Consider the following 27,930-nt stretch of genomic DNA (forward strand, 5'->3'; position numbering starts at 1 on the left):
AGCACAGCTTCATCTCTTGTTCCAGGAAATAGCTCTCTTTCTTTGTTTTTAATTATTTTAAGGGAGGTAAAAATCTTGTGGGATCACACAGAACTGAATCATTCAAAGAGACAGTGAAACTCCAATAATGTCTTGACACATGACAGGCAAAAGCACCAACTCAGTTTCCTATCCTGCAATTCTTCTTCTACCAGCAAAATTACCTATGTTACATTATGCAGTATTGAAAGAAGACTTTTCATCAGCATTTGTGCTATAGTCTAGTCGGGTAAATGAATTATGTATTGACCTCATCCCTCTGTATCTATGTCTGAAAGCTTTGAGTTGTAGCAGAAAGAAAGGCTACCCAGGGGCATCCCCCCTTCTCAGCAGATGCAAGAGATTTGTAATACCTTGAGGAAAATGTTTATTTGAAATTTAAATTTTGGACATATATTTAAATACTACCGCTGCTTTCTTCAACTCTCAGCACACAAATATTTGCAGGCAAAAAGCAACCTAGTCCAAAGCTGACAGTGTTTTATTTTATTGGAGGAAAATGTACACACACTCCATTTATCTTAGAACGTTGTCAAAATACATATGAAAAGCACGGATTTACGGCAGCTGACCTTGACAATGATGGTAATATAAATAATATCCTCAGTTATTACTTTCTCAACTAAAGATCCTCAAAAACCAGTGGAAAGCAAAGTTATGCTGGCATACCTGGATTAATTCAGAAGTGCTCTTGAATTGAAAATTGACCAACATATCTACGTTGCTACCCAGTGAAACAGCATAATTGCTACACTGAGTGGGGATAAAGATGAGCTATTGCACAGAAGGCACAAATTCCCACTGGAAAAGGAAAGAAATTTATTAGCACCTCTTCATTTATGGAAATGTTTGAGAGAGCTACATCTGAACAGGCAGGTAATCAGGACAGCACTGTGACCGGCTGAACTTCGAGATCTGAGAACTACAGATAGAAAAAGAAGGTATGAATCAAAAAAACAGTGTCTTATTTCAACAAAACCTGTTCTTATATGTAAAAAACTTTAGTTCTCAAATTGAAAAGCAGAAATATTTTTAATTTCACTATTTCTATAAAAAGTATACCGATTTTGTTTTTTGAATGTTTTTTCAAAATGCACTCTGTCAAGCTTCTCTCTAGAACTGTTTATCTGAAGTTGATGTGAAAGTCAAATTTTCTTCAAGTCTTAATTTTTACGGCCTATCTTATGTATCCCAGGAGCCAACAAGCACACCTGGGGCCGTGCTGTTGTGCCACGTGCATCCTGCAGCGTTCTTCCCCTTTGCAGAGAGTATTCCTGACTCCAGAGGCTCTCTATTTGACTTGAGGCAATAGAGAAAACCACAAAACCACTTTCCAAGTTGGAAGAGGTTGAGATTTGTAACAATGAATGTAATTTCATGTAGAACCCTTCAGAATCTCTGAGGTACAAAGTGGCATACCTTGAGGGAAAAAGATGCAGAAGGCAGTTCAGGAAACAGTCAGTAATATTCCGTGAAGGTCAAAAGGCTGGATTTAAAGACAGCTGAGGATCTGTTGGTGATAAGCACCACTCTTGCCAGGCAAATCAGAAAAAAGAAGCATAGGCATCATGCCTTGAAAGCAGAGGAAATTTTTGCTAATGTTCTTTCCATACTGTTTCTTCAAAAAGAAAGAACAGAGTATCTCCAGCAACTTCTATGTTCCTGAAACTATTTGGAGGGAAAATTGAAATATTTAATAAATTCCACATAAAACTGCTATTATCATGGTAAACAAATACAATGGTTATTAATTTTATAAAAACTAATGGCTCATCACTCCGCTAATGCTCAGCTACGGAACCGATTAACAGCACCAGGGACTGTGTGCCACTCGGTTTAACACTCCATGCTGTTCGTTACCTTAGTTGTTTCGTGTTGATTATATTGCAGCAGTTATTCACACCAGTAAGTCTGCTTGTTGCAAAATTTAAAATCACAACCAAGGATCATGTCACAAAGAAATGAGTGGAAATTATGCCTTAAAATATTACCCAACACCAGTTATATCTTCTCTACAGATACCCCTGAAACTCATCTGAATATTCATAATCTTTGAGCAGGAAGGAAAACCAAAACCAAAAACCAATAAAGTATACAAGAATTAAATTCCCTGATCAGTTCCTCTGACAAAGTGCAAATGTATGACCATCTTCTTGTCTGGCTTCCAGCAGCAGAGGGCATCTCAGCAAGAGAGGGGCAGCCGGGAATGGCTGCAGCAGCCTGAATCCAAATCTGCTTTTACACTTCGGATATCAGCTGGCAGGTAGGGAAGGTCACGAATCACAACTGTGATGCTCATTTCTGAAACATCATGGCATTTCAGAGGAAAATTGCCATATGAAATCCTCTGCATGTCACTACGGTGAGACTTCCATCAGAAAGAAAAGGACACACAGAGCTTTCCACAGGGAGGTGCCTGAAGAAACAAGAGATCTGGGATTCCTGTGGTTGGCTTCCTGTCCTCTATGTCCTAGTTTATCTGAGTCTTGTAAAAAGCAACCTTTAGTAAGACTTAATAGAGGTAGCTGAATGAACTAGTAAAAGCCCTGTTATTTAGTATTTTGACCATTTTTGGACCATTTTACCATATATTACCATTAAACCAATCAAGATTAATTTGTACTATAACCTGAAAACGACAGAGAAACTACAGTATTATCACGAGAGAGTAGAAAGGGCTGATTTATTAATAGCATATCATTCTAATGTATAAAGTGAAAGATAGAAAACAAACCCATAAACGTGCACACTAACTCAGTACATTAATTATTCTGATGCTACAAATTTATTTGGTATATTTTTTTTGCCACACAGGATCACTTTGCATACAAATGGTTATTATATCATAGCCAAAGAGGTATCATACCTTCATCAGAAATTTTAGAAGTACTTAAAAGAATAAATTTTAAGTGAAAATCACAACTGGGAGATATCAAAACATTAAAAAGAAACAGGAATGTGTAAAAGACCATGTGCTTTGAGGAAAACAGACATAATAATGCACAAAATCAGGGTGAAAACCAGAATTTCCCACAGCTGTATACCACATGCATTAGTGGGTTTACAGTCTTCACTGAAGAACAGAAATCTTCTTTCTTGCAGTTTTATTACCTTGGCAACATCTCCTCCATGTCAGCAATTACATAGGAGACAACAGTCCAAACAGCAGCACAGAGATTCATCTGGTTTGGATCCTGAACTGTCATCGTGTCCCCTTGAGAATGATGAAACCAGAAGTATTTACTGAGGTCATCACGTAAGCTGGCACCTACAGAGAAAAATGGGCAATATTCCATTATAGGAATACAAATATTTGGAGAGGAATATAAACTTGAATCCATTCCTGGGCTGTTTATGATTAAATCCACATGCAACTGTTAAAGTTTCATATAATAGCTGCACAGAGCTGTGGCATGTGCAGTTTGTAGGTTTTAGGTTAATTGACTGGAGCGAGCATTAGGCAGCAGAAATTCACACTGGGGAAAAGCTGACCTTCCCCTGGGAAGGAACAATCCCCCTCAGGAACAATATACATGCATTTTCCTCTAAGACTTCCAGAGTCAAAGCAGGAAACTCCCTGTGGGAACCCCACACACGGTGGCGCCTCCTCTGTCCTTCATCCCACTGCTCTGATGATGAGTTATGACTGAGTTATTGATCCTCTCCTTGCTGTTGTGTTGTGGAAAGCTCTGGAAGTTGCTTCTGCTTTTGAGCCTCCGTTCATCACAAGGATGTTCTATTTCAGAGCAATCTTCCAGACAACCCAGGGGAACCCAGATTTCCCAGGATTACATTAGCCTCGCTGTCAGGAGTCCCCATCAGCTGGGGCAGAAGCAAGTTGGGTGAAACAACAGTTCATCCTGTTCAGGAACCACTGACTCCCTCTGGGGACACATGAGGAGGGAAAGGAACACTCTTCCTCAAGCCAGGTGTGCTCAGGGAGCACAAATAATATAATCCTTAGGAGGCATCACTCCAGGCCCCAAGGCAGACCAAAGCCAAGAGGAGCAGGAGAAGCTGCCGCCCCACTAGGCGCTGCAGAGAGACACCAGTGGGGTATTTTCACCTTGGCCATTCTCCGTCTGGTCCAGTCCACACTGACCCTCTCTGACTCCCTGTCCCCTTGCAATTTCTCTCCCAGTTCATTACCGTTGTCTGTTCTTCTCTGGTTTTATCAGTCTCCACCTGCTTTGTTTTAATCTCAACAACTCTTCCATCATTAACGGAACTTGACCCGAAATGTTGAAAATAAGTAAATGTGGTATTTCTCCCCAGCACACTGATTCACTGCTTGCAGTTCCTCTGCGTGGATTCCCTTGGGCTGCCCGCTGGTCAGTGCCAGAGCTGCACAGCTCCAAGGGCAGGACCCACCTGGCACAACAGGACCCTCTCCTCTCTTGGTCATCAATCCCAGAGAACAAGCACTGATGGGAGTTCATGGGTAAGAGCTATGGGCCCCAGGCAAAAACACTGAGGATACTCCTACCATGCTGAGTAAGAAAAAAATCAGGACTGTTTGATTACAAAGATGAAGTAAAAAAATGATTCATATATTTATTTACACACAGTGGAAATTGGTATCAGATGACGAGGGCTTTGATAAACTCACGTGTGCCCATAAGACTTACTGTTAAGATTTTTCTTGGTTTCCCTGAGATTCCTGTAGCCTTTGAAGAGAATTAAAGCAAAATTTCTTGCAGCATAACTGTACATTCCTATAATACATATCTTTTGATCACTCGTACAGCCATTCAGGACAGTGTCCAGCCCTCAGTGTGGTTAACAGGCATGTTTCTATCGCTGTAATGGGAACTGACTTGGACTGCTTGTTTCACTGCTATTTTAGAGAGAAGGAAAAGAAAGGTAATGCATTTTATAAGTCCATCCAAGATGAAGATCCCTACATAAGAGAGATGATACACGCTACGTATGGTTATATGGCACTGTGACTGATTTTATGAGGCTCTTCTTGCTCTTAAGATGCTTGTTTGCCACTGGCCTGAAGCAATGCACTCCCACAAAAGTCACTGAGTAGGTTACAGGTGCTGAATGATGTTCCAATAACTTTAGCATTGAATTTATGTCAACTCACATTCACTTCTAAATTTGATTCTTAATTCTTTTAAATACATACAACCATAAAATGGTTGAACTATGATAAACCATTTAACTGATGGACTTCTGCACTAGACACATTACAAGTCAAGCCACTGAGGCAAACCCATTACAATTTTAAAACACTTTTATAAGACTCAAGACAAAAATTGGTTGCCTGGAATTTGTCATAGACATTTCACTAATCACAGCAACTATGGATTTATAGAGCAGCATCTCTGTGAATGGAACAAGGATAAGCATCCTTTGTTTTGTAATGCTAACTCCCTGAAATGATGAAACAGATTTGTTTCTCTAAACTGATTTTAGAAATCAGAAAATGATCTGACTTTGATATCAAGCAATTACAGTGCAAGAAACATCAGAGTGTGTGAGTAGGGAGAATATTGAAAGGTTCCTAAACCGGCCGTGCTCTTTTAAGTCTTGGGCTAGCATTGAAGTCAGTGACCTGTAAACATCTTGTGAGACTAAGGAAAGACTCTAAGAAAGCAGTTTCGTCTTATGTAATTAGAAACAAAAGTGAAAATCTGTGTTCGTGGCTTTGAGCACAAGAACAGTTTACAGCCTAGAGCTCCACACAAGCCTCTAGACATGAAACACCCTGGGGCACAGATATGGCTGCAAGCAATTTTCATGTCTCCTGCTCCAAACTTGAGACTCCTCCATGTTGATGTCAGCTGCCCGGAGATGTTTATGGCTTCCGGAGATTGCCAAGCTGCAGCAAGATTCTGAGAAGAGCTCTTTGCCAGCAAATGCACCCAGGACTGAGATCAGCCCCTGCAGATGGCCGTGAAGAGGGGAGTCCTGTGGGGCTCCACAGACCGCAGCCATGTTGGGTTACCTAAATAAAGTCTGTGGGATCCCACAGCTGCTTTTCTGAAAAACTAACAGAAGAAGCAATGCTATGAGCACAAGCAGCCATCCCACAGAAGGCAGGGGCAGCGGGAGAAGAACTCCGCATAACACTTCAAACAGGCAGGTTTCAAAGCACATCAGCTGGTTGACCAAACAGGATCTTCGACAGTCACTGTATTATTAACCTTTCTCAAAAAAAATTTGCCTGGAAGCCAAACATGCCACTTTCAGAAGCTTGAAAGAAACCAGAAAAATTCACCTAGACACAAGTTTTAAAACTCCAATGGCTAACCATTTTGTTCTTTCATCTACATTTGATGTAAGGGTTTCTTTTGTTGTTGTTGTTATGTAATGCTTCCCTCAGGAACAACAGCCAGTAACAAATGGAGGTGTATTTTTGCCAGCTACATAAGGTAGCAGACAAGCAAAGCACATGAGTAGCCATGTGCCATAGACCTGCTGTAAGTTATTCACTCGTCTCCATGCTAGCCACCTAGAAAGGGGACTGTGTACAGCCTTTCAAGAGACCGAAAGGCCTAATTAAGTACTTAAAAATCCTCAGATTGGAAGCATTATATAGGTATGTATCACATATTTAATTTCGATTATCTAGGTGGAACCAATAATCAAATAGAAAAACAAGCGATGGGCTGGGTGCTCCACTGTCACGTTTTATGAGCTTTGCTGCTTTCCTGTGTTTGCAGAGCAAGAACACTCGTAAAGAAAAAAGGGACGTTTGCCAAACAACCTTCTTTAATTGTCCTGTTTCAGTCTGTTCACATTTACAGTGATGCGAATCACATGAGGAACACTGCTAGCTGATAAGGAACTCAGTGAGAAACTGCTTCTAGCTGGTTGTAGTAGATGCTGTGGCATGGAAACAGGGAATGACAAAAACTGCTGCCAAAAATGCATTTGAATGCATCAAAAATACTCAAAATTAAAAACTGAAAATAATTAATCATTTGCAGCTTCAATAATTCATCATTCCATTACAAAATGGCAGGAAACCCTCTTCAGTACAGTTGTCCAGTCCAGTTACCTGACAGCAGCTATTTAGTGTCACTTGTGATCCCTCTGATTCTATGATTCTAAAACACACGAAATACCATCTGAACACCAGGTAACACTTTTTTACTGAGAGGGTTGTCACATTGTTTGGCACAAGCTGTCCAGAGATGTTGTGGAGTCTCCACCCCTGGAGATACTCAAAACCCGTCTGACTGTGGCCCTGGGCAACCCGCTACAGCTGACCCTGCTTGAGCACGGGTGTTGCATGAGATGATCTCAAGAGGTGCCTGTCAATATAGCCATTCTGTGGGACTCTCTAGCCCACGGTGCCATCTCCTCGCTTCATTCAGACATCTCTTAAAACTGACACACGATAAACAAATTCTTCAAGTCAAGCTCATTCATGTCTTGAACTCATTTCATGAATTCTGCATAAACAGCTATTTCATACACAGTTTGGTGCACTGCATAAGGCAGGTAAAAGCAGCTTCTTGGGTAATTGATACTGACAATGTATTTTCAGTAATCAGCTGTGTATCTTGAGAAAAATCCAGACACGCACATTGAGAAATTTAGAAAAACAGCTCATCCCTTCTAGCTGCAGATCTCAGCATGAAATGTGCAATGTGAATATTACTTAGCTGATGACCAGAATATTTACCTGCCTTACAACATGTCCACATTAAACCCCAGTTCTTCACACATTAATAAACTGCATGAAACATTTTTTTCTTGCCAACTTAAGAAGATGTGATGCTGCTATTGAGGTAAAAGAATGAATGAGCCACAAAATGAATGATGAGCGTGTCAATGATGATCACTGCTTCTTGTCAATCACCGTCAGGTACTACTGCCTTCATATGCACTGCTGTGACAACTCATCATTAGATTAAACTCTATTGTCAGATACTTAAGCATTAAAATTATTGTCATTTGTGCAAACAATGACTGGAAAATTAGTTATTGGTTATCAGAATTGTTACAAAGGCAGTTCCTATAAAAACCAGATACCTTCAAGGGGGGGAGCATATAGTAACTCCTGCATATTTTTTCAGTGTAAAACATTTTGCATTACATTCCTTCCTAGATTTTTTTTTTTTTTACTATATCCCAAATAGCATTTAATTGCCATAGGAAGCCAAATGTGAATCTTAAAGTCAGTATTCTTCTGCTGTACAGCCCTGTTGATGGCTTTCCAGATGTCCTGTTTTCATGTAAACTTCACAACACAACTATTCCATGAAATTTTCAAATACATTGGGAAATTCCTCACTGTTTGTATAACCTCTCTTGGGTGTGCTGGGTCTTCAATATTACAGCTAGATCTTTGGGATACTGACCTCTACATGCACATTGCCATATATAGTGAAGTTAATATGCTAATGAATTACAGCAACGTATAACTTTTTTACTTTTCATTTTACAGTAGTCCCTAGAGGAGCTGACAGAATTGCCACTCCATTATCTTACACCATATATATACCCCTCCAAATACAAAAGACTCCAGCTTAGAAGAACATACACTCTAAGCAGACAGAAGGGACTGCAGGATGAGAGAGGCACGCAGAGATGAAACGGCACATTCATTTTCTCACAGCAGCTGAGAAAGGAATAGATGCCAGACATCTGAGCTCAGGCCAGTGCCCCATTGAGCAAGCTGTACTACCGCCTAACAGCAAAGCTGGAAATGCCTTCACAACGGAAATTTTGCTCAATGTTTCCAAAAGTTTGTGAAGGTAAAAGAAAGGCTTTGCAGATAACGTGTGGATCTCTTGCATCTTCTAAGTAGGTATGTGTTTGAGCTTCATCTCTCTGTCAAGACAAATCTGCTCACTATCGAAGGTACTGCTTGTAGTAAGATGTCAACACGAATGCCTGATCTGAAACCTTATTTTTGTTTCTGCAGTGATTCTCCTGGCTACAAAAGACAGACTTATTGTTTTTCCCATTTATTAAAGATTGCTTTAGTTGCCTGTGTTTACCTTAAGAAACAAGAAAAACTCCTTTACTTCATTAGCAAGTTTATTCCAATCTTGGACCCCTTTAATGCCAAAGACACTATTCAGGAATGCACGAAAAAACTACAATGCCTTGGAAATAAAGGAAGACCTGATGAAATATGTATGTCCTTTTCCTTTACATCACATACTTAGAAATATGAAAAAAAAAAAAAAAAAAGAGGCAAAGGGATGCATCACAATCTTCTATGATATTAAAAACTCCTGTTTACCAGGAAAGCACGGATACTGAAGAGCATTCTCCTCCTCACACCAGAATGCTATCTCAGCTTTGCGCTCCTACACACCCTATAAACCAGGGGTGTGTGGGTACACATATGTCTATACAGTAACAGAATCAACAACTTCTCACAGCTGGAGCATTGCTGCCCCAGACATTTTAAAAGGTCAAAACTGCAAAACAGAGGTGGGGAGACACATGATTTTTTTCTTCATATGTGTCAAAGAGTTACCAGAGGAAAAACAAAGGAAAGATATGAACAGGAACATAGTTTCTTATACTACTTCTATTTCATTTTGTGGCTTTGTAAAACCCAGCAAAGTGACAAATCTTGAACGGTCAGTGACTAAATCTGCTGCAAGGGATGTTCAGTTCGGGATGGGTTGGCTAGAAGGTCCCCCCCCTTGCTGCAGCATCCCTGGCACTGCAAACCCCAGGGAGCGTCGGCTGCTTGTGTGATGTGTTGCACCAATGGCCCTCATTTAATCGCAGCCTTCAGAACTATTACTGTAATGAAAACCCCTTTATTGCAGGCAGGTATTGTCTGTATTTTGGTGCACATATCAACCTCTTCTTTCAGGTGATAACCTGTAGTTGATAGCTGGCTTTAATGCCAATTATTTCATTATCCGTTTTTCAAGTAAGCAGAGGCAATGGAGATGCTAATGCTGTTTAGTGGGGTGCTGACAGCATTACTTCTCCTATCATTTACTCTCAAATGATGAAATTACAGGCTAAGTTGCTTGAGTTTCATGACTACAGACACTGAAATAGTTTCCAGTACAAAGCTTGTAAATAACATCAGAAGTCCTGCTGTTTCACCTCCTGAGTCATTCTCTCAAAAGTCTTTAAAATTCATGATTCAAACAACAAGGCAGAGGGAAAGCTTTCACTCGGTTCTTTCAGTGGCTAATTAAATGAGACTACAGTGTAAGGGAGACAAGATGAAGTGTGCATTATTTCTTGTTTTGCTTAATGCATTTGAGAATTAATCCTCTGGATACACTAAACAGACTAAATTACAGCTCAGGATTATCACAGTTACTTTTGCAATGCATTAACCTTTCACTCATTGCGGCAGAGGACTGGTGACAGCTGGGGATTCAATCTAAACTTGCATAAAATCCTGTGAAATGAGGTCTCAGGGAAGGAAGTTGTTCTACTCCATAGAGCACAGGTTGACTAGACTCTAAAATAACATCTTAAACAGCCCTTAACTGAAAAAACAAAAACCAAACAGATGAAGCTTCAACAGTAAAAGGCATTGGAAACTTTTCCTCCACTCATCCACCCTCGCCCAAACATGACCCCACACTTGCAGGCTGCCTACCTGGGATGGAAGGATCCTCCGTGGGCTCACTAATCCCATTTTTGAACTTATTTACATGTCTGCCCACCACAGATGTCTGTGTCAATGCATGCTGTGCTCGAGCAGTTCATGTGGGCACACTACAGTTCTCACTTTGTGAGCTGTAATAGCAGCACTCGCCTTTCTTCATTCACCTTCTTCACACCATCAATGGCTTAATACACTTTTATCACACACTAATGCAGTAGCTTTTTCCCAAGCTGAAGAGTCCTCCTCATGCAAAAACTATTTAATGTCTGTGAGGATGCAGGCTGCTGGTGACTCTTCTCCTCCCTTCTCTAATGGTGTTTCACCACTCTTGAGACAAGAAGCCTAATGCTGCCTGCAAACGCCAGTGTGTCAATGGGCTCGTGATGTGGCTGTGATGTACCACAGCATGTTACCTATGTTCACTTTCTGTTTCTTCTCTCTTCCTTCACCAACTGCACAAAACACTGTTTTTTACCATCTCTGAGTACTGAGTTGACAATTTCAGACAATTATCCACAGCAATTCTCTGATCATTCTTCTTGAAAATAACTCAGGTGAATCCTGCTGTTGTGTATGCATAGCACATATACTGTGTTAGGCTGCTTTTATTGACACAAAAATGTCACTGGCTGTTGTATTGCTTTGGCATTTTCAACGGTAAGATTACTGTTACACTTTAACAGCCAGCATCAGTTTTGATAGAGAATACTTGAAGCAGTCATCAGCAAACTCTGCCAACTTGCCATCCTTGCTATTCACTGCCTTTGCAGTTAACATGGCATTTTGTGAACATCCAAAGTGCAAAAAAAAAAAAAAAAGAGGTGGCTGGGTGGCCTAATAGAGCCTTTCTTCATTATGAAGACTGACAAATTATTTCTACCTTCTTTTCACCAGGTATTACTCTGCAAGAGGAAAATACCTCTTATTTTAAGTAGCTTATTTCTCTAAAGGTCTTTGATCCAGGAGCTTTTGAAGACTCAACTGTACTTTGCTGACCAGATTCAGCTACAAAAATGCCTATAAACTCACTGAAAAAGCTCTGCTAGATTGGTGAGGCATGACTTATTTCTTCAAAAGTTACACAGACTCTTCCATTACTTCTGTATTTTCTGTCTTTGAAGCCCTTCCCTTGGCTTTGTGACTTCCCTGGTTCTGGGATTTCTAGATTCCTTTTTAGGGGATTCTCTATTTAGGGCATTTCAATTTAGAAGGTTTATATAGCTATATTAGGTGTTGTGTATGTATGTATATATTCTGTATATTTTAATATAGTTTATTTCATTTGTGCTTTCTTTAAAATGAGCTATATGGCTACATATATTAGGTAGAGACTCCTTAACAAAGTTGATAGACGATAGTTTTAAAATTGGTTGTTGGATTTATAACTCCTGTACATTTTGCATTCTCTTTTAAACACTGTAAGATGGATGAAAGTCATTGCAAAATAGTCAATTTCTGTAATTTAGAATTCTTTTTCATGTGTTTGTTTATACCTCAGCTCAGCAAAGTAGTTAAAGTTTGAGCATGTGAACTATTTTAATGCCATTAAACTTTAAATGTCACACAGGAGGGTCAAGTGCAGACTGGGACCCATGTAAACCATCTTTCCTATCCAAATGCATTTCTGTGTATCTCTACACTCTCTGTATAACACCAGCATTTACCTGATGCCATAACCTTGCTTAGAAAACCAAAGTATTGAAGTACTTTCTTCACTGTGCTCTGCTAGCTGAAGAGCTTCCTGCTAATTCTCAGGGGTGGACTCTTGCTCCACCCTGTGCCAACAGCTTCCAAACCACCCCAGAAATCTGGTGGAAATAGGCATCCTCTGAATGGTGTGAAGATCAGACATGATGAGTGAGAACCAGGAAAATGACCCATGTATCAGAATTTTGAGCAGCATTTCTGTTTGCAGTAACTGTTTGCATTCATTCACATTTTCAATCCATTCAAAAAGTTTCCTTGTATTTTACGACCAACAGAGCTATTTCCTAAGCCCAACTCGCAATCCAATATCATGCAAGGCTTTAGGTCTGCTTTCCCAGAGGATGCTGGAGGTTGAGAGGAGACATGCAGGTTCCTCTTGAAGTTCTGTCTGGGCTCTAACCTCCCCTCCTAGGTACGATCACAACTGGATGTTTAATCACAAAGTTCCTGTAGGGTCCTCCCCAGCAAGTAGCCAATCCTAGAAACATAGAAAAGCCAATCATAGAACTGTAGAATGTCCTGGGACCCAACCAAGCAGAGTTCTTTTCTGCCTAGATGCTGAACAAAGCCTGTTAATGACCACCCTGGTGCTTAACTAGTTATGACAAAAACAAATGGTCACCCTACTTTAAGTAAAACACATCCTCAGCACACTACAAGTCTGTTATATTTTATATCACATAAATAGCAACTGTGCATTTATACAACCACACCAGCAGGATGAACAACGGTTTTTACTGTCTCTTTATTGTCATACCCCGTTGAGGTTATCAGACTCTTCAAGGTCACGGTGGATTTTAGATGTAGGACCATTAGACAACATTGGAAGAATACTATGACTATGACAAGAAAATATCATTCAAAATATCTGTCGTTACCTTGGTTAATGCATACTTGAGTTTTAAAGCAATGCAAGTTATTTCCTAATAAATAACAGATGCTCCAGATACTGGTGATGAAATATCTCTTTCATTTGATCTACAAATCAGTGTATATTTAGCTAGTTCATTATTAATAGAAAAATAGAGAGGTACTTCAAACAAAGTTCAGTTTTGATCTTATCACAAGGTTCAGGGCTGTTCAGATCTGAGTTTTGAGCCATATCTGAAGCAAAGCTGTAGTAGTAATCCTCCACATCGTCCAACAGGCTACCAACACAAAGTAGCATAAAGGAAAATAAGCAATTCTGACTAATGATTCAACGTTCTTAAACAATAAATAGCATATTTTTGTCAGCAAAGTTGTAATGAAAAAACATACGATTAAAAAAAAAAATAATTAAGGTAGAGTGAAGACGCTGCAACACCGTTGCCTGCAACCTCAGAATCTTCCTCTGTTTTAATGTTTCATGAAATTACATGAGGCACTATTTGGAAAAGCGGAAATAAAAGGAGAGCGAAGGACAGAAATTCCTCACATCTGCTCTAATTCTTCAGTGTATCACTAACTGTACACCAGCTTTGGCTAATCCACACAGCAGAACTACTCCTAGAAGAAGACAGAGTAAACTGAGCAATGTCCCCAACTAGCATGATTCTACCAACCTGCAACTTTGAGTTGCTGTGATAGCTATTTCACCACAGTGCAAATACAGTGAGTGACTTGTCAAAATGCAAATATATTAAGAGTGAAACAGAAGTCATACAAGCTTAGAAAGAACACTAAGAGAAGCAGGGAATTTTTATAATTTTAAGTTAAAAGATTAGCCTGCTTGCTTTCAGCAAAAGTCTCAGTCCTACCAGTACGTGCAAATAGCATTTCACAGAATCACAGAATGCCAAGGATTGGAAGGGACCTGAAAAGATCATCTAGTCCAATCCTCCTGCCAGAGCAGGAACACTTAGATGAGGTTACACAGGAATGTGTCCAGGCAGGTTCTGAGTATCTCCAGAGTAGGAGACTCCACAACCTCCCTAGGCATCCCGTTCCAGTGCTCTGTTTGCCTTGGCTTATTGCATTCTCCACATTTCCATGCACAGAACATGTTGTTTTCTTATTAATGTGAGGAGTTTCTTGTTTCCATTCAAATGCAATTTATAGGGCTGAAGGTCCCATTTAACACAAGGAAAGCAAAGACTGGTTGGGTGAAACATTACAGAAGCAGAATAAGGAATGAGGAATGAGCATGTCCAGCTGCCCCAAATACCAAGCTGTGAGTGTAGCTTTGAAAATCCTCCTCCAGATGCCATGTGACTAACTCCATCTCCATCACATTTTTGCACAAATTGAGATTCAATATATATTTTTCACCATTTGGGAATAAAAATGCCTATGGCCCCATTTTAAATTATATGCTCATGGTGCTCAGTGCAGCTTTTACAGAAATTTCATTAGCAGCTCAAAGTGGCACAAAGTTTTACATATAATGCAACAAATGCAGGTAATTTGATAACAGTGACCAGATGCCACACAATACAAAATAAACAAACCTCTATTAGTTTAAACACTCTCTATCATCCTTTTGAGATATTGTGGCCATGCTAAAACTTTGAACAGTGTTTACAGTTGTATAAATCAAAGCCACTTGGATTTACATTTAGTCAAAGAAATCAAATGCAAACACCCTCTTTTAAAGCTGTTTATGGTGTTACATCCAAACACCACCCATAGCCTAACTCAAAAGGGAAAAAGGGCCAGTGATGATGACTGTTAGCAGCCTAGAACAACTGATGTGATTTATACAAGATTGCGACCAAAAGATTATACTTATTTTTAAAAGAGAAACTAGAATTTAATCCATTCCTTCAAAAACTCTTAATCTCTGCATTGCTACACTTGTCTTTCATAGGAGGCTCCCTAAACACAAATTTTCATAACCAAAATCCCATTTGAAAGGCACTTGGGGCATTAAACCCAGATTAGATGGATTTATATCTCTGTCCTCACCAAGTTGCCTTCCTTTTGACTACTGTACTAATACACATTTCTTAAATCAGTTAAAATGTTCCATATTCATGATGTTCATCATTAAGAGCAATCTGAGAATACTGACAAACTTCACAGTCTATAAAAAAGTTCAAAATACTTGGGTTTCATTGGAAAAAAGTAGATGTTACAATTGGTTCCTTTCAGATACATAAACTGAGGACTTTTCCTACACAGCAAACACACATACACATACACATACACATACACATACACATACCAACCCAGATGTAAGTAAAAACCTTTCGGGATCCAAATGTGCACTTGCTAAATAGAATGGCTTGCTGCAAAATTAAAAGGACTGCAATGTCTACTCAGTCAAACTAGAATTAAAGGTCTTCCCTAAAAATAACATCTGAATGAAAAATTTTTACAGTCTGGCCAGTATTTATTTCAGTTTCAGATGCTCACTTTACTTTTACATGTTCAACTTAAAATTGACAGGCATTTGATAGTAAAGAAAAAGATGCTGATGCTTCTCTCCTTAAGATCCATTGTTGCAAAATAGTCTTGCATGATTATTGGTTGAATAGTTTCCATTTCCCACTCCTACAAGGACTGACACAGAAGAAAAACCGGCAGGTCTTATTAGTCCTGGGTAGCCCAAACTCAGACTTCACTAGTATCAGATTCATCAGAAGAGATGAAAAAAACCCACTACATTTTCAGAAGAGTAGCCATTGAATTCAGAATGCATTGAGTGAAGAAGAAAAATAACAATCTGTTGTCATACATTCTTTTCAGGGTCAAAAAACAGGCAAGTGAGATTTTAAATAAGTAACTCATTCCAGGTAAGTACAGTGAAATAATTCCCAGGCTGACAGGCTGCCATCATGTCCCACCGCTGCCACCAGGGCCCATGGCTGTGACTGCAAAGGTAGGTCTGGGTTTGGAAAAACGGTTTAGCAGAGGAGGCAATAATAATTACTTCAATAATTAGATTCCATCTTGTCCTACGTATCAAGAGGCCAAGGCTTATCTGGAATTATAAGAGGCACCCAGAGTACCTCTACAGCCATCTATTTTAGCGAATGGTGCAATCAAATCTCCTCTTCTTGAAACAGTGAAAGAGCAAACACACTTTTTCCTGTCTCAATGAATTTAAAATGCACTGGAAATCAAATAGGAAAAAAAAAAAAAAGAACAACTGGAGAAAAGCTGTAAAAGGCATGGAATAATGCTATCCATGACATGGACTTGTATTCAGTACTGTCCTATATTTTTGCTGCAGAAAGGATGCTCTACACCTAAACCAAGGAGGCAGAAGTTTTTGGCCCCCGTAAGGCACAAGAGGGGCCCAAGCCAGGACTTGTACAGCTTGGGGAGATGAAGCCAAGTCACGGCCGGCTGGGCAGGACCCACACAGGACAGGGGCAAAGCAGCGATCCTGCCCATTTCCACAGAGGCTGTAGAGCTGGCTCTGCAGGCTGGAGCTCTCACACTTGTTAAATTATTACAAGAGTGTTTCTTAGCTCTCTCTTAGCTCAGGCCCTGAGGACCACGTGCAGTCCCTTCCCTCTTGCTCTCTAATTAGAAACCTGAAGTCATTACTTGGGCCAAGGGACAGCAAAACAAAATTGTTACTAGGTTTAGTGCACAGAGTGAAAAAGTTTTTACAGATACCAGCATAATGTTGTCAAAAACATTGCACCATATCTCAAAATGGTTTTACCATTAATAGATTTCTTGGAAGATGCCTGTCTGTGACCAAAAGAGAGGAGCTGCATGGAAACGAGACAGAAAGCAAATGACATTTTTAAATGTATGATGATCCTTTCTTTCCCCCCAAGCATCCTGAAATAAAAGACATAAATGCAGAGCACTTGGAGGCTTCAACAGCATGCAGTGCTCGCGTTTTTAATTGTGATTGCACATTAACATCTGCCCTAAAATCTAGCCAGCAGCTTTTGGTGGACAAGAAAAGTACCCATAGTAATTAGGAATGAAAAGAAGGAGCAGTCAGACTAATTAACTTTCCTCAATGCTTCCCATTTAGCACATCTCAGGGATTTAAAATTAAAGACGTATATAATTTGCAATGTTTTCAAGATTAAGATGTCTAAAACATATCGATTAGTTTTAGCTGCACAAAGAAATCTGTTTCTTAGCTAGAAGCTGGATGGGCTAAAATTGTTCAGGCCAAGAAAACAAGCTGCTGCAGCTGAGTGTTGAAGCCCTGACATGTTCAGCCCGTGCTTCACCTACCCCAGCACAGCAAGATCTACCCTGCCAGAGCCCATCTCCTCTGTGCTGCTGGCAGCTACAAGCTCCAAGTGATGGTGGCTGGAGAGCTAATAACAATTTTCAAGGCTGGCAGTGACATTTCTGTGCAAACAGCTTAGGAACCTCCCCAGCGTGGGGAAAAAAAAACACCCCAAGAATTAACTTAGGCGTTGCCAATACTAGGGATTTTAGCCATTAGTGATCACCTATTTCTGCAGCTTTCTGCATACAGGCTGTGACAGAGATGACAAAACAAGACTGTGCTACCGCTTGCCTGAAACCAGTATAGACTGTGTAGGTACATACTGCAGCCTATGCGAGTGCTGCCTGTTTCTCCAGGGGCTGCTGTTAATGCAAAGGCCCAAGTCAGGCTGTGAGATGTACCACTTAAAGCCTGAGAGCTACAAAAACAACAACTGCCCAGCCTTCAGCAGTATTTTTCTAAAGTCTTCTATTGGTGACATCTGCATGTGCTACATGTACACAGGGCCTTAATTCTGCTCTGAAATACAAATGAAAAGACACTAGTAACATTTTTATTTTTTTTTTTTTTAATTTCAAACCCATTCAGCTTATTTCAGAGTCTCTATAATCTGAAAGCAAAGGGCTGCTGCTGCAACATCTCATCTGCTTGCACATTTGTTTAGAATTTTTAAAGCACAGAACAGAAATAATATGCAAGAAGTCAATAACAAACATTGGTATCATAAATATTTCCTGCTTATCTCTGGCATAAATCTGCAAACCAACTAAAAGATGCTTTCATTTGAGAGCAATTAGCCTGGAAAGCTGAAAGCTTAAGACTCCACACAGCACTTCCACAGCCAGTTCATCTTCACTCTCCACTTTCCCTTCTCACCTGCCTCACGCTGCCTTTCAGCCGGGGGAAGCTGCAGGCACCCAGCTGCAGGGCAAGGGCCTCAGATTCATGTTACATGGAAACAAAGGCTCAAAGGAAAGACTGCATGATAATTTACATCTCACACTTCAAATAACACGCAGAACATTCCTGTATCTAAAAGCCCACTGACTGTAAAGAGTACTGTGATTCTGGCTACCTAGATTATTTAGTAATATTTAGACTATTTGCAGACTAGCGCTACTTAGAACATTAAAAAAAAACAGCTGAACTGGGAAAATACCCAAAGGTTCAGCCAGCCAGCTATCCTGTCTCTCATAGGAGCCAATGTTGTAAGAATGAATGGGAGAAACAGTCTCCTCCTTCAGTATATGTGTCCAGCCATCAACAGTTTATAGACTCTGAGGAGGAACTTGCATTCTTATCACTGTGTTCCACAGCCTTTGCTGGACCTTTCTCCTAAGCAGTAGCCCATCCTTTCTAAATTTATGCTTGATCCTGGTCTCTGAAACATCTTGTGGTGCTGATATCCTCCACTCAATTATCTGTTGTCCAGAGAAGTGTGACCCTTTGTCTTAAGTCTGATAAAAGGTAGATCATTACTCTATATAATGTAATAGGGCACAACCTATAATATAATTTTATAGAGGATAACTATCCACCTTTTCTGGGCTGTTCATATACATCTCTCATGTATTTTTCATTTTTTTCCAGCGATGATTATAGTTTTGGGGGTGGCTTTCACCTGAAGACACGACTGGACAATCTGATAAAACCTGGAACTTACCTGGTTCATGTCTGCACCAACTTTGAGAGAGCAACTTGTACAATATATGGACTGTTTTACTTTGATTAAACTAATATTTTGTAACCTGTATTATCTTGTTGCAGTAATACATGATGCAAAGAACTGCAGTTTCATGGAATACTTCAGACAGATGGCCAACGAAAGGCAGAGCAGCGAAAAGCTGGGCTTTTCATTTTGCAGTAAGTGACACAATTCTGCTTTTCTTTTTTCACAATTCAAATGAAAATACAAGGCAGCCCAAACTTTCCTGACAAAGTGGAATAAAACAGTAAAAGCAAATACTCTAATCATGCACATTTTCTTGACTTGATACATATGTGAAATAAAACCTTAAAAAACTATTTTCTGTAATTGTTCTAAACTTTACTTAATATTTATTCTCAGTGGAACTCACCATTCTGTTATTTTCTGTTACAGTGTAATCAAAATAGATCTTTATGCAAATCAACATTTCTCAGTATCTTTCCTTAAAGGCTTAAAGAGCTGATGTACCTACAGAAACTACTTCAGCAATACATTCTAACTAGTACATGAAGAAACCCCAAAACATAAACCCAGGATCAATGCTTTTCATGCCTGTCACAAAAGCACCGCGATCTCCAGATGCTACCAGAATATAGCATGATCCAGCACCTCAGCCTGTGTCCTCACTATACACGATGGCTCCCTTTGAACTAACTTTCTGATCCCATAAAACATGTATAAAAGCTCAAAGTTATGTTAATCACTGAGGACACCAGAAAAGCCAAAGAAAATTATGTATATTATAAAGTTGGTCCAAACTGGATGGACAGTGTACTTAGGGAGTAAAAAAATGGAAGGATGTCTAGAGTAGGGCACCACAGGGGTCTGAGACTATATGATATTTTCATTCTAGACAAAAACTGTGGAGTCTTCCTACACTAAGAGATGACACCAACAAGGCACATACAGCAGGGACACTGAAGACAAGATGAGAATTTGTTAAACGATCTTCATGAACTGGTGACACTTAAAAAATAAACAACAAACAGGATGTTTATCAGTAGGGGCAAGTATAAACTACTACACCAAGAAAGGAAAAAAACAACTTCACATAAAAGCCTGCTGCAAGAGGAAAGAAATAACCATGTTCATAATGGAAAGAAAGGAGAGTCAATGCATTTAAATTGCAGCAGGAAAGGCTTAGGTTAGATACTAGAGAAACCTCCCTAAGCACTAAGAACAGCACTGGGACAGACCAACTGGTCTGGAATGTTTCCATTGTAGTAAGTCTTCATGAGCAGCATAAACAAATGTGAAAGAAATGACACAGGCACTGGTGAGACCGTATTCAAAAGGAGGATGTTTAGAGGCTCTCTAGAGACCTCCTTGCCAGTTCCATGGTTCTTTGAAATCTCATCTGTTTGTATACATTTCTGAAATGGCTCCTTAACAGACCACACATCTCCTTCCTCTGGCACCTGACTTTAGCCATGACTGTAGCCAACTTTTGCCTGTGAGGCAGAGGGAAATTCAGGATCACAATTCCAAATGGACCTTGCATGCAGCATGAAACTTGACATCAAACTTCCAGAGTAACCTCGTTGCATTTTATGGACAGACTAGAAATAATACCACATCAGAAAAATGTCCCACTCCTAAATAGTTCACATGAACTGTGATGCATGTATGTGTGGAAAATACTGCTAGAAGTCCCACCTCTAGAAGTTTCCCATTTAGGGAATACATAGCATAAACAATTTTGAAAATCGCTTCTGTGACTTCACCAGTGTTAACCTTAGCTTTTGTGAGATGGGCAAGTAAGCACTGATGTTTCCCAGCACCTTCCCCTGTGCTTTGGTTATTGTGGCTGTGGGCTCGGATTTGGGGAGGCAGGAGTGAAGCAGGCAGACAATCCAGATAGTCCTTATTTAGGTAAAACCACTTAAGAACTTTTCACAGTAACCTCTGTTTTCAGATAATTTAATTTTTTCTATCTTGTATCTCTAATTTACTTCTGTAAGTTGCTTCCAGTAGCTTCCAGCCAGTGCAGTGTTTGTATGGTACACATCCCCAAGGGAACTGGGGATAGCTGTAAAAATGCCAGTACTCTAAACCTTCATGTCTCTGCTCACAGGGATGGAGAATCTACCCTTTGAGAAACAAAGCTGCTCAACTTCTTTCCCTTCCATGATGTGACATTAATGGTTTTCAACTGCTTCTAATTTTAAAATCCATAAACATTTTCTAACACATGGATGGTCCCAAACAACAACAGATGGATAATCAAGCCAACTGACAAAAAAGTTGCTCTCTTCTTAGTAGCAGATCAAGCTGTAAATTTTTAAGAGTAATATACAATTCCTCAAGAGTCTGGAGACCAGAGTCTGAAACTCTCTGCTTCCAGTCATTTGTTGACTACAGCTTTCTTTAAAAACAGCAGCAGCAACTACTAAAATTCTGCTGTCCCAGAGGTCATAGCTAAGGTTTAATAAAGCTAATAGAACTGAACTGTTTTAAAATCCAGTTTAGCCAGCTAAGCAACAGGAAAAGTGCCCACTTTCTTTGGTGGATATCCAAGCCCTACATGGTGATTGAGACAGCGCTGTCACGGGCACTGCAAACAGCCAAGAGCTGTGGACAGACTGGCCCTGATGGATAATAATTCTTAATTAGGTTTTCTGGCTCTTTGGATGGAGAACTTGAACAAACTCCTGCTCGCATTGAGGTATATGCATTGTCCTTGCAGACAGATTTGTTTATGTGTCCTCAAAACACATTTGTAGGAAGCTCTTTCCAGATACGCTGCTATTTTCTTTAAACGCATCCATAACATTTGATCAGATAAAGCTGCTCTTGTACTAAATAAATACAAGGTCTGATGATTCCAGCAGAAGATGGACCAGCTTAATTAGGAAGGTATTGAAGTTTCCTTCCTCTTTATTGCACCTTACAGACAAAAAGTAGCTTCTCAATGCCCCTCATCTAGCTGCTATCATTAGGGAAACTGAGGAAGCATAAAACTATTCAGTGACGATAGCAGCTCATGCTGTAGCCAGAAGGGTGACCCCATACCTTCTCTCTTGCATTCCTATACAGCTTGTGTTCCTTTCTTGAGCATTTGCTACTTCAAAATACAAACGTATATCCAGTTTCATTCACAGTCAGTGTTTTTTTCTGGCTGAATTGACTGGAATTATTACATTAAAGCAGATATAGTCTCTTTAGAAAGAGAGATATCTCGGAGTGGGGGAAAGATGCTCACTTTCTGCACTTCAGAAGTTCAGTAGCAAAAAGGACCAAATCTGTAGAATCAGTTTTAAAGATAAACAGTTAGAAGGGTTCCCATTTTGAAGTTTATAAATGTTAATGATTTCCTGGAGAGAGTGCCACTGACATAATTTTGAACTTGCTCCTTTGAGGAAGGTGTCTCTATAAACGATTTCTGAGCTTTGTATTTGCTCAGCTAGGTTTACTGTCAAAAGCATTCTTCAGAAGCCTCAGACATTTACACCTAAAATGTCACCTGCAAATGCAAGAACGATGAGTTTGCTGCTTATGGAAGGGATGAGTTTCTGAGTAACATCTAGAGCTCTGTCACTAAAAACCTTTCTGATCCTGAATCAAAAACATACTTGGTTCAAACCTTCAATGTGCCTTGCCCAGTCAGTCATGATGCTTTTACAGCCTCTTTTCCCTGTAAAACTTTTAGATTGTCTGGGGAAAATAATGCTGTGGAAGTGCTATATTATTCGCTATAGTAGCTATAATGAGTAACAAAAGAATAGTAAAAAAGTAATCACTGTGGTCTAGTCTTTACAGTAACTCCCAGGTCTCTGCCTGGCACAGGAGCTGGAGAGAAGGGGGAGCAGGTACTGCTCATGGTCTAGGAAGAACAAACCAGGGATTGGTGAAGTAAACGGGACAAATACAAATTAATGGTACTGGATGGGCCGCAAGAGGGAGCTGGGCAATACCACTGAGAGGTTGCTTTCTATCATTTCAGAAAAGCTGTGGCAATCAGGTGAAGTCCCCAATGACTGAATAAAGGCAAATGTTAAGCTCACTGTAAAATACAAAGCAGCAGGATCCAGAGAACTACAAGCCAAACAAACTAATCTCAGTCCCCAGGAAAATTACTGACTGGAGGGGTGGAATAAAAGTGGGTGGAGGACTGAGTGGACCTCTGGGCTCAACAGGTAGCCATCAAGAGTTTGAGGTCTAACTGGTGGCTGGTTATGAATGGTGTGATCCTCTAGGGTCAATACGAGGCCAGTACCCTTTGCATCTTGAGAAATGACCCAGACAAGGATGGACTGCATCTTCACTAAATTTGTGGAAGAAGCAGTTGTGTATGCTGGCAGGCAGAGCTGCTGGGCAGAGAGATCAAAATCCAGGGGTGGCCTGACAAGGACCTCAGAAAAGTCAGCAAAGACAAGAACAGAGTCCTGTACTGGAAGAGGACAACCCACTGCAACAGTATGGGCTGGAGGTGCATGAACAGGATAGCAGTTCTGCAGAACAGGACCTGCAGGCCCTGGTGGACAGAAGGCACCAGTGAGACTCTGTGCCAATGACGGCAACATGAGACTACATTAGCAATAGGGTACCCAACAGGTCTAAGTAAGTGATTTTTCTAAATAGCGCATCTTCTTTGGGGACTCCAGCACAATGATGGTATGAACAAAGTGGACAGAGCGAACTCACACTATCATCATCACCCCGCTGGATGATCAGCTTGTTCTCATTGTTGTTTATCATTCCAATAGCAATTACCTCAGCTGTGTTGTGTTGTGATTTTAAACTTGATTCCAAACCACCAATGGAAACTCTGAACAGTTGAGGATGTACCAGTCCCTGAAGAATCCTATTAGAAACACTCATCAAATGACTTCATATAGGAAACTACTTGGAGAGCTGCAAGCCAGATCTTAATCTGTTTAACCTGTGTCCTTCTCATTAAGAGCAGATTACATGTGGTCTTCCTGGAATGCTTCGCTACTGAATGAATTCTTTTTTCTTCAGGTTTAATACTGATGCCATTTTCCAGAAACAAAATCCACAAATTCACAGATATTTCTGCTGTTATTCTTAACAGCCATTCTGGATCACTACCCAGTTGGTTGGAAATCTTACAACATGTCCACACTATGAATGTTTCTAATTTTTCATACAGTCAATTTCCAAAAAGAAAGGAAAAAAAAAGTGGAGACAATCACATTTAACTTTCACGCTTTTCCATCAGTAAATGCAGTAAATGCTTCCCACCTCCAACTTCCTTACAGAATACAAATTAAATCTTTTTTTTTTTTCTTCATTATTTGCATGAGCTTCAGCAAAGTCAGGGACAGTTCTAGGAATAAGGATTAACTAACTTGTACTTCCCAATTGCATATTTAACATGTTAACACTGAGCTCTGTGTGTTAATGTAGGTCACTTGGTTTTTTAGGATTAACAAATGGCAAATACTTCCATATGAAAAGAATATTCCCACCCACAGCAACAGAATTCAGCTTTCCTATGCAGCAAACAATAGAGAATTAATATGCCTCTCAGAGGCACAGCCAGAATAAAAACAACCACACCCCAAATCCAAATGAGATTCTCAGTTAGATATTTTTCAGTCTTTCTTTTCTGAGACAAAGCATATTCTCCTGCTAACAAGGTGAGTGGCAGAGGCAAATTTACTGATGATTTTTGAAACATTTAGGAATTTTGTTTGGTTACAGAGGAATCTACTGAATAACAGGGTCTTTTACCCCAATCCACCTCATGTAATTTTTTTAAGAGCGAGCATCTAAAAGCAGGAAAAAAAATCAACCTTACTGAGATTCACAGAGGGAACAGTGACAAAGTACCTTTAAGAGAAGGAAGTCCGTTTGCCAAAAAGTACAAGAACCATTAGAATTTATGATTTTATTTGAAACACCTTCATTTAAGTTTTCCTTATTAGATTAATGAGCTTATTTAGTATTTGTACAGTGTTGAATGCATTGGAGCAATTTTGAATTTTACTTCGTCTAGGATTATAAAAGCCTATCAGAATGCCAATGTTTCAAACTAATTTATTGTAATATTCCAATATGATTATTTTAAAGCTGACTTGCTTCAGATTTTTGGAAGGCAAATTTTAAGTGCTATGTATTATGAGCTGCTAAACCAGTGTGCTGTTATTCTTAGCTTATGACCACCAAGGAAACTTTGTCAAATAAAATGCGTCACAGATACCTAAGTAAAAATAATAACTAGAAATAAAGTAAGAAATTGAAGCTGTTGAGCAATGTATGATAGAGTTTTGCAAATATTTTTGGTTTCACAGTTCAAATTTACTCTGGGATTGGCAAGTGAACAATAGTTCTATTTTTTAACTGCAATTAGGATTTTTTTAATTGTAATGAGGATTAAATGTGGAAAGAGGTATTTCATGATGGAAAATGCTCGTAAGATTTACTGGCAGTCATAGATTTTTTTAAGGCCAGTAAGCCCCATTACCATCTAATCACACCTTTTGAATAACACATGGCAAAGATCCTCAATCCTCACCTTGTAACTACTGCATCAAGCCCATTCCTCCTGCTTGAATTACCCTTTATTTTCTGAAGGACACACACGTCTTGTTTTACATATTCAAAATGATGGAGAATTCACCAAGTCTACAAGGTGCTTCCGCAGCTCACTGACCCTACTGGAAGAAGGTGTTTGCTTTCTTCCACGTGGAATTTGTTTAGACTCAGACAGACTGACCTGCTAATAGACTATTTTTTAAAACAAGGGAAAAACGTGCTGTAACTAGACAAATTGCTTCCCTGGCCTAATACGTATGCTGTAGCTACGTCATCACTTAACACAGTTTTGCATAAATAGAGATTTAATGTCTCTCATGTCTCACTGTAAGGTACAATTTCTAGACTTTCAAGTCTTCCTGCAGCTCTTTTGTGATTTTGCTCGCACTAAAATGTCACTAATGTTGAGTGAAGTAAAACCACTTAGTACTACCTCCTAGTAATTGTAGCATTCACCCTTGATTGCGTCAGCCTTTCTCTTCTTAGTATTTCAATCACTTTCTAATAAATTACTCTTAAAAGATATTCCTGAACAGTGGGAGTTCAGAGTTAAGGTAGACATCAGTGAGTTCATTCAGAAGCAGGCTTCATTTTTGTCAATATAAGTGTGAATGAAAAGTTTTAAAGTTTTTGCAGCAGGCATGAATTATTTCACCTCAAAGATGACACATTATTTTTGAGTTCACATGTCCACCCTGTGTCCTTGCATCATTAGAAATGTACATGCTCTAATGAGAAATATATTACAAAAGCCTTCTTAAAACTACCAGTAAAATTTGCACTCAGGCACTGTGCCTAATCACCCAACTCCATCCGTCCCTCCAACAGTCCTGTCCCAGCTGAACATCTGCACGGTCTGTGTCCACTCTACATGAACACACCAGCTTGCAATTCTGATGCTTCCTGATAATCACTGGTAGTCCCACGTTCCAATGTGCCAAAACAAGACTCCAGCCCAAGCAGAACAAAGGTGGAAAGAATTATATGTAAAGTATGGTCAAGCTTGTCTGGTAGTCAAATAGATCAACTAATATGAAAACATACCATAATCTGCAGACTAGCCCTTTCATTAAATGGTTAGTCTCAAAGACTTTATTAACTTTATTAAAAGCTGAGAAGGTCATATGAAAGGCTAATATAACTGAGATATTATGTTATACTATGAGCTTTTTAAGGTATCCACCTTCATAAAAAGTTGCAGCATATTACATTTATTTAATTACTCTAGAGTAATTTCTCATTTCAAAAGACCATTTTTGTGGAACAATGATAAATTAGAGCAGAGATGAATTATTTTACAGATTAATACACACAGTTCTAACTGCAATCAAGACTTTAAATGGTTCTAATAGCTGTAGCACTTATACTAGGTTCTTTAAATGCCAAGCAATTATAATTGTTCTCTTAGCATACTGGTTTAATTTAATACCTCCCAAGTTGCAGAAAATTTGAATTCTGCAGTGGAACGCACTCATTCACCCTATTTCCTTTCAGGATGATAAAATAAGATATTTAAAAGGAAACAAATGACCTGGAAAAGGCAATATAATGTTGCTAATTATCACACAACACTGCTGATGTATCTCAGGCTTACTGAGATCAAGATTCAGGCAAGATATAGGTGTAGACCATAAGCCCCTTACCCCTCATTTCCACCCAAAAATAAACCAGGCCTATAGTGGCTGGTGGTGGTGTTGTGCTTCAACACGTCCAGAACAGTGGGCACTCAGCAGGTAGAGAAATGCAGCATCTATGGAGTAACTAAAATCATTCAAGCACTTGGAACACTGTGTGTAAAGCTTGTGTTGTGAGTAGTTTTTGGGGCTTTTGTCCAACGTTTTGCTCCATGAGTGAGCAGGAGACATTTCACTCGTGTTAGTTACTTGGTCAGATAACTGGAGCTCTCCACATAATGCCCTCAGCTAAACATCTCAGACTACCAATTACACAAATGCTGCACATTAAAGTGAGGAAATTATGTTTAATACCTATTTTTAAGGAAATCTTTTTCTCTTTCCTTCATCTTATAGGAAGGTCTTTCTCAAGTGCAACATCATTTTCCTGTACAGAATCAAGCCAAAGGCTTTTCAGTATTGGCATATGAAGTCTTAGACTATGTCAAGCTGATTTTTCCTCTTTTTCCTTACAGTTTTTATTCTTTTTGCAATAAAAAGCAGTGAGAAACTGGATCCAAAGAGTCTGTCCAAGTCTGCAGAGAGTATGACACAGGTACTGAGGGGCAATGCTCCCTGCGTCACAGTGGAGGATCACTTCCAATCAGTGATA

General features: G+C 39.6%; 1 protein-coding gene across 1 annotated transcript in view; it reads right to left on the minus strand.

Moving 5' to 3' along the window:
- Nucleotides 1–3,146: 3,146 nt before the first annotated feature.
- The window catches only part of CPQ (carboxypeptidase Q), a gene marked incomplete at its 3' end in the record, with an annotated part of 136,473 nt that continues 111,689 nt past the window's right edge, over nucleotides 3,147–27,930 (minus strand). The window contains exon 7 of the mRNA XM_080339304.1: nucleotides 3,147–3,307. Coding sequence (XP_080195430.1) covers nucleotides 3,147–3,307 — 161 coding nt within the window. The remainder of the gene's footprint in view (nucleotides 3,308–27,930) is intronic.

Source organism: Nesoenas mayeri (genome assembly GCF_963082525.1).
Source record: "Nesoenas mayeri genome assembly, chromosome: 2".
NCBI lineage: Eukaryota > Metazoa > Chordata > Aves > Columbiformes > Columbidae > Nesoenas > Nesoenas mayeri.